This window comes from Paramormyrops kingsleyae, chromosome 1 (genome assembly GCF_048594095.1).
Source record: "Paramormyrops kingsleyae isolate MSU_618 chromosome 1, PKINGS_0.4, whole genome shotgun sequence".
Classification (NCBI taxonomy): Eukaryota; Metazoa; Chordata; class Actinopteri; order Osteoglossiformes; family Mormyridae; genus Paramormyrops; species Paramormyrops kingsleyae.
Genome location: NC_132797.1, coordinates 64,673,572 through 64,681,843, shown reverse-complemented (window position 1 = coordinate 64,681,843; position 8,272 = coordinate 64,673,572). Strand labels below are relative to the sequence as shown.

At 44.9% G+C, this 8,272-nt stretch overlaps 1 protein-coding gene across 2 annotated transcripts; it reads left to right on the top strand.

The window, feature by feature from the left end:
- Positions 1–256: 256 nt before the first annotated feature.
- On the top strand, positions 257–3,180 carry urp2 (urotensin II-related peptide). 2 transcript variants are annotated; one of them, XM_072700970.1, is made up of 5 exons: positions 257–667; positions 1,402–1,563; positions 1,668–1,699; positions 2,232–2,394; positions 2,876–3,180. In XM_072700970.1, exons 1-5 carry the CDS (start codon positions 556–558, stop codon positions 2,905–2,907), a joined length of 501 nt encoding a protein of 166 aa, XP_072557071.1. In that variant the 5' UTR covers positions 257–555; the 3' UTR covers positions 2,908–3,180. The 2 variants fall into 2 exon arrangements, with proteins under 2 accessions (XP_072557071.1, XP_072557070.1); XM_072700969.1 differs by having other exon boundaries at positions 1,665–1,699.
- Positions 3,181–8,272: the final 5,092 nt, after the last annotated feature.

Genomic DNA, 8,272 nt, shown 5'->3' with positions numbered 1-8,272 from the left:
CAGGCGGGTGGGGGGTAATGACTGTAAAATTAGCCCCACCCCCACGAGGGGGAGAGGAATGGTCTTTGGGGTGCCCCCCTCCAACTGAGCAAGCAGTGATAACGGCTTCTTAATGTATTTGCTCTGGGGCTGTGACGCAGGAGGCCCTGATGCCCGGCGCCTCGTTCACAATGGGGTCCCTGACGCCAAGGCGGGGCAGAGGGGACGAAGAAAAACACACGAGACCCCAAACGTCACGCGGACGGGCCCAGGGAACAGCGCTTCGGCAGGCTGCCGGGGTTTAAATAGGACACAGCCCCCGTCGCCGGATAGACGCGGCGCGAACGCTTAGCCGTACACCATCGACAACCCTTCCCAGAAAGAGGTGCTCCAAACCCAATCTGGCAACCAGCGTTAGATTGCCACATAGACGAAAGAATCACTGGAACAGCAGAGGTGACACTGACCCCTGTCGAGCACAATAAGTTCGACACAGCAGATTGTACCGGGGGATACCGGAAGATTCTAGACGACGCCAGAATATTCTGGAAAATACCAGAAAATATCAGAAGAGTGATGAGCTGCAAAGCCATGATCAGTGCTGCAGTGGTGTTGGTGACGATGACAATGGTGACAGTGACTGCAAACGGTGCTCCTTTCAGTCTCGACATAGAGCTCACGAGAGGCGGTAAGCTATCCAGGACGGGGTAAGCGTGGGTACCTGCATGGGTTTAACAAGAAGCTGTATTGAGTAGAGAACTCATTTGGGGATCTCAAGATGACCTATGTCTAGTGAAAGTCCCTTAGAATTGGGACGATGACCATAGACCACTGGGTTGAGTGTGTTGATGCTGTTGAGTTTAGTCTCCTTTTGTCGGAACTGCAAGGGGTTTTCAGGCCGGGTAGCAATCATCTGTCAAAACACGGCAAGCTCTCTGAGAACGTCCTGACAATTTTAGTGGGAAACAAATGCTTTTTCACTGGAGTTCACAACCTGTACCTGATGTTTAGGTAAAAAGACTAAATTATAGCTATACAAGGTGCGAATGGAGTGTGCATTTTACAAAAATACATTAAGTCAGATACTACAAGAGTTAGAAGAACTAAGAAAAGAGACATGGTGCGGAGGAAAGTTGATGGTATTTGAAGGGATGAGATCCCTCTGCCTACAGGAACTGCAAAAATAAATCGTTTTCACACTAGACTAACATGTTTCTGCTTCTGGGTGGGTGAACATAGATGTGTGGTCTAAGGCATTCGAATTGGGATTCTTTTCTATGAAGTGCACATCCATCTCTGACAAATAAACACAGTTAACAGAGAATTGGACGCTGCAGGCTACTGTATAGTGTGGACCTTAGCAGGTGAATGCTAATGCTGCTCTGGGGCCTGTAGCTGAAATGTCTAAGCTCTGCTTTCCAGATGGAGGGGGGATCCCAGAGCCAGTGCAGCCTGGTCCAGACACGCCAGCGGTGGCCAGAGAAGACAGAAGGGAGAAGATCTTAAAAATGCTGGCTTCCCTGGAAGATCTGCAGAGGTCCATCAACAAGACCCGGAGAAGCAAGATAACCCTGATACCACGTGGTAAGACGTCCAAACAGACACACACATTTACACAAACACACAAATTACTGGGTAACCGGCTGATTTACAATTGGCAAATCATGTTGTTATTTGTGCTGCAGCAGGTGTGCGAGGACCAGGCAAGAAGAGCAAAGGCGTAAGTGTGTGTGACTGTGTGTGTATGTGTCTGTCTGTGTCTCTGTGTGTATTTGTGTGGATGTGCTTTTGTGTGTGTCTGTATATGTATATATATCTCTGTGTTTGTGTGTGTATCTGTGTCTGTGTGTGTGTGTGTGTGTGTGTGTGTGTGTGTGTGTGAGTGCCTGTGTGTTTATTCATTAGTATCAGTGTAACTTTATGTCCAATGAGGATCAAGCAAGTTGAAATCATACCTATGATGTTTTTATTAATAATGAGAAAGACTCCTTATATCTATATGTTTTCTGGAAATAATTCAGAGAATCCATCCATCCATCCATCCATCCATCCATCCATCAATGCATTAATCCATTTGATTATCCTGGGCAGGGTCATGTGGTCAGAGAATTTCGGAATGAGTCCATGATAATCCAGAGACCTTAGAGGGTTACATTGTAGATCACTCAGCAGTCAGCTGAGTCATCTCGCTCGTGAATACTTCGTGAGAAGCTTCCTGATGCGCCTTGCTGGAAACGCTCATCTTTATGCAGGGAATTTCAGACGAGGCTATGAGAACTACCACCACAGCACCCCCTGTGGATAACTGCAGTACAACTTCGCAACAAAGTGACAATGTAAACGAGCGTCACTCGCAAGGTGGAAAGGGTCACAAAAAGGCAACCCCCCAGGCAGGAAAGAAACCCAATAAGCGAGGTAAGCTGGGATTTTTGAATTGTGCCTGATACACAACTGGTTTTCATTTTAAGTGATTGATTAGAATAATTTTGTGTTTATATATCCTCCTGAGACCCCACCCATTCATTTTTGTCCATTGCAGTGGACATTTTGTTTTTGCATACATCTTTTCACTGATGTAAGGAAACATATTTATTCCTGTTGTACACTAAAGACGACATGCTGTGAAATTAAAAATAAAAATACATTTGAAAAAAGATGTCTTATTTCCTCCAAAGACATAGAAAATCACAATTAACCTAAAACTGAAGGACACTTTTTTCCTTGGGTCTCAGGAGGATATGGGGATAAAATTTTTACTCAGACAGTTGTGGGTTTTTGTAGGAGTTTTAGATGATGTGGTTCATTGCAGAAACGTTTGATCTGTTTTGATGGTTTCATTAGTAGTGTCTTTGGATCCAGTAGAGACACTCACCACTTGAGGCCTTTTCTCTGACAGTTTGCTTCTGGAAGTACTGCTCTCAAAACTGACCCCTGACCCCTGTGGAGCCCCCCCTTCCCTGTGTACCCAAAGCCCACACTCCCAACACCCGGCAACACCACAGAACGCCAAGTCCAAGGAACACCGACGAAGAACACGACCTTTTAAACAGGTGATCAGTAACAGTGCCGACTCGGACCCCTGACCTGGTCGTCACCCACACTGCACACAAAGCTGCTTCACATTCGCCACTGGGGCGTGTTCAGCTCAAAATAAATGACGATGCATTAATAAAGCGAAATAAAGAGAACTTTATTTTTCTACAGCAGCCTAGGCATTCGTTGTGGGATTTCTTAAAAAGATAAACCAATACAGAGTCCAGCTCATCAACCACATTATGCCGTCATGGCTGCAGGTTGGAATGTGCCCTACTGACATTCTGCAGCATGAAAAGATGAAATGGAGGATGACGTTTGACGTACGCCTTCCCTGTCGCCCACTGCATTTTGTTTCCCTTTTTTAGCTCGGCTGCCCTTTAAATAATCCCCACTCTTCAGCACTGTCTATTAAATTGTTTGTGAGGGCTGTATCCCAGCAACGGGGCTACAGTATTGTACGCCAGAAAGGAATTCCGGCACCTGTCAATCTGGCTGTTACCGTGGCAATGCATTAATGGGGTTATGACGGCCAACCCTGCGCCAGTAACTGCTCACTGCACCTCCTGTAAGTGGTGGGAAAAACCAATAGAGGTGCAGGACAGCCTGTACCATGGATCCCAGCTTCATAAATCAGCCTTGTCCTTTGCCTGGTATAGAGGTGAAGTTTGGTTCAACCCACTGAACCAGCAGTACAGTAGCAGAGGGACAGGGGGATATAATCAGCGTTCATGTAGAAATTCAGGGTTCCATTCACTTTTACCTAATTCAGGGATAAGAAACAAGCTATTACTTTATTACTCAGAATCTGCCGGAGTGAGAAAGCTTTCCGCAGCCAGCCTAAGACACTCACTGGGAAAAAATGTTCCTCTGTTTTATGTCCTTGAGCTCCTGATGTTATATAAACAGCATGACAACAGAGATTCCCCCTCACTCTTACAGCAAAGGTGCTATGTACTGTTTATCATGTCAGAGCATACTGGAAATATTTCCGAAGCTATCACTGGCCCACGGGGGAGAAGTGGTGTTATTCACTTTTAACTCAAACAGAATTTTTTAACTGTTGCAGTCATAAATGGAAAAAAAATAGTTAATACTAGCACAACTCACAAAAACCAGGTGCGGCAACTAAGGCTTTGCCCCTTAAATAAAGAAATGATATCTTCATGCATGCGTTATGATTTAATAAGTAATTATACTTTATATGCTGGTTAGCAATAATTTCCAGTAAGCAATACAGCACTCTAACCTAAACTAGTACTGTTGCCCCAGTAGCCTCATGGAGTTGGTTAGTTAATGATTTTACCCAAAGCCACTTATAGTTTTATTTGAACAAATATACAACAGCATTGACCCAGCTGGCAGGTCTGCTGCCCACCTTGAGCACCAGTACACTCTATGTTCCATGCAGCTCTGCGGATCCCTCTATGATCACATGACCTCCCTTATGTAATTATGGCTGATAGCTGCACGGGCGCTGTGCCATTTCACGTGGCGTCCACGGTCTCCTGTTTACTTAGCACGCATGGAAAGTGTGTCTCAGCTCCTGGAAGGAAAAGTTTATTCATGTCCTCAAGCAGCTGCTTCCTACCTTGTTTACCACGCCTGTCTTTCCAAGAAGAGCCTTCTTCACTTACATATCCAGCACATAAACCCAGAACCATTAGCCTTTCTAAGATGGGGATTAGCATTTGCTGCATGCTTAGACAACCGATAAAGCCAAAGCCAGGTAATCATCGGGTGCCTTCAACACAAGCTAATAGGTATGGTGCTCAGATGCCTTCTGTGATGATCAAACCAGGAAGACAGGCCAATGCTGGAGACTGGGGTTCGGGGGTGTAGCTAGGAATTCTGGGCCGCTGTAAGGTGATGCCCACCCCAAATCTGCCAGGGTATCCGTGCCCTTGCTGCACCCCTGCTGTGCTTCACAGAACTATTATAAGCATGAGAATAAGCAGTACACACATAGGCGCACGCATGCACGGTGTGAATGAAGAGGGCGGGGGTTCAGGTTATCTCCTGTCACCCTCCCCCATAGTGCTGTAGGTCACCTTAATCGGATTTCATCCCACTGGATTAAAAACATAGCCCGGCTTGGAAAGGTTTATCCCACTGCCTCTCGGGGTCACCCCCCAAGCAAACGGTGCAATGGAGTGAATGGGAGAAGCAGCGTTTTCTGGTGGGATGATCAGTGTGAAGTCGACAAGAATCAGAGAGAGCTGATGAACAGCTTTGTCCATGAAGATTTTCATTGCTTAGATAAAAATACAGCTTCTTATGGTTAAATCTTGTGCAGGCTTTCGGATTTACCAGACACTATGACATCAATGGCACCCACATGCTAGCATAACAAGCCTTAGCCTGAAATACAGCCCGTGAGGAAAACTTTTTCTCCTCCAAACCACTAGAGGGCATAATTTGACTGTTTTCAGTGTGCAGCATACAGACTGTCCCCAATAGGCATCACACTTATCCAAGTTACAAAAAAACACAGCATATAATTATAACTATATAATTATATAAGCTTATAATTATTATATTTAAAGAAAAGTTTAATTATTCCAGAAGCATGACATTTGTCTATATCTGACTTCACCGAAAATGTACAAATGAAATCAGGACTGGGTAAGCTGGTCATTGCCTGGGGAGTAGGAACATTTCAGAAATATTTGTCAGTGTATTTGCAGTGGGTGATGTATGACTGGGCTGGAATTTTACTGCTAATTTTAAACCTAATGACACTCACTTTGAGATTAACCCCCTATTCTCAACCATGATAAATGATCTAATTATTTGGCTGTTATCCTGTCATTTTTTAAAAATTTATTTAGCAAATGTACACAGTGACGCGCAATGTAGAGAGCAGGTTCAGCCAGTCTCTGGAACAACTGCGGTTAACTTGGGTCTTGCTCAATGGCCCAGTGGTGAAATCACTCTGCCTGGGATTTGAACCACCAACCTCCTGAGGAAGAGAGTCCATTTCTGTACCTTAAATTACACTAAAAGGTACATTTGCATACAGCTAAGGGTACAATTGGCAGACCCTTGAGGGTTCAGTCCCAGTGAACTCCTTTTTCTGACAGTGTAGGCATAGCATCCTGATCTGCCAAGTCACACATCACCCTGAATATGAACACATTAAAGCTGCGTGTGGTCTCACCACCATGACCGTGAAAGCAGGCACAACCTTACGGTCAGTCCGCCCTTCATCAACGGTAAACGGGTACAGACAAGATTAGCATCAAGCGTTGAGGCAGTCAACAAATAAGTGCTGAGGTTCTTCTTGCTAAAGCAAAAATGGGTTTAAAGCAGCAAATTTTGGTAGCCGACTAAGCTCGTGGGGCATTGTGTTCCGGTGTGGTTCCTCTTGAGCAGGAATATGGCAATATAAAGAATGGGGCCTCATGACTCGCACTCGGCTAGCAAATAACCTGCGGGAGACTATCATTCAGCTCAACAGGTGTCAGACGGTCTGGAACGTGAGGCGCAATCAGCGGGTGGGTGCATCTCAATGACTAATGGTGACTCTGGGTCATGTGACATTGCATGGCTCTGCGTCACCGCTCAGGGACAATGATCCGTTCCGTGAATCAGATGGAATATTCCGGACGGTTGTCTATTGTTCCTGATGCCGCTGGCTGCACATCGGCTCCAACCCCGCATCGTACGGAAAACTGTGACACGGGGGCTGAAGCTGCGGCGTCAGCGGAGGACAGGAATCTTCTCCTAGTCTGGAAAAAAAGGCGCGGGGAGGAGGTGCCGTGTCGCCTCAACACGAGCGCACAGAAAGCTGCTGTTTCACGCGGCGGCTAGTGGGCTGTCTGACTCAAAACGCACCCAGGGTCCCTGTTGTTGTTTCAACGACATACCTATCCAGGAGTTTACCAAAAAAAAACATGCATTTTAATATGCAAGGGCTTAAGAAATAAGCTATATTAGACAATACTGACGTAATTTCCATGACGTCATGTTTTATTTATTTATAACTGTAATTTAGTAACCATCTTTAGCTGTCATATTCATTATTACCATTCCATAAATACAATGGCATGAAGAGTAGCCAGTCGCTGTAATTTCAGCTTTTGACTCTTTTTTCCCATCATGACATATTTTGAATAGCTTACTTTTTCAGTTCTGGCTGTGTTTGTAGCGTATTGTGTATCTCTTGCTCCAGTGCTAATTTAACACTTGTTACTGGTCACTCATTGGAAACTCAGCCGTGCTGCACTTGTGCCCTAGTCGACTCCCGGCCGCTTTATGATGTGCTGAATGCCTCACTTGTACAATGCTTTGGACAAAAGGGTCTGTTACATAAACGTCAATTAGGTTATGACGTGTATTGATGGCTGGTGTAGATAATTATGCTGTAGCACATACAGTCTCTGTGGTTACATAGTTTTTTTGTGACCTTGGTGTCCAAATTCTCTGTCATGAAACATTTGGAGATGCAGTCAACTAGCAGGACTAACAAATAACTCAAAGTCCTGGCTTTCTCTATAAAATACATATATCAAGATATTCTGGTATCTGCTTATCCATTTCAAGCCTCCCATTCCACCCACCCCACCTTCCACGATGCTTCAAAATGTTCCTTTTGTCAACAGAATAGTTCCAGAGCTCCGTTAGCTGTGAGCTATTTGTGTCCTACACTTCATGTTTTAATAGAGAACTGAGTAGTGTGGAGTTTTTTGTTTACATAACATCTTCCCTGCCTGTGAACGGTGACCGACGGCGCGTGTTTTTCCACAGAGGCTGGAAGGTTCTTGGCAGAGCAGAAGAATGAGGTGGCCCTGGCTTTGTTCAGGCCTTTTTGGGTTGAGAAGATGTGGGTGGGCTGGATTGGCGTCAAATCCGAACATGGGTTTGAGCATGTGGGATGAGATAACTGGGGAATCAGGTTATTAAAGGTGAGTGTATTCAAAGAACAAGAGACCTGGTTATCTGAAGCACATCCACAACCACAAACACGCAAACACATCACAATTTCCAGCAGCTCACCATACAGTCTTTACACCATCGTATTTCTGCAACATTACAGCAACATTTGTTTAATCTTAAGGAACATTATGTACTTATTATATGCCATTAGGCGTTCATTATATGCTATTTATTATGACCAAAGATAATTTCGGGAAACAAGTGTTTAGACAATGGCTCTCCATTTACGAAAATCTTGCGGAACCAGTTTTATAAACCAATATATAACAGATTCTGTGCAAACTGCTCACGACATCGCCCCCCCCCCCAACCCTACACCACA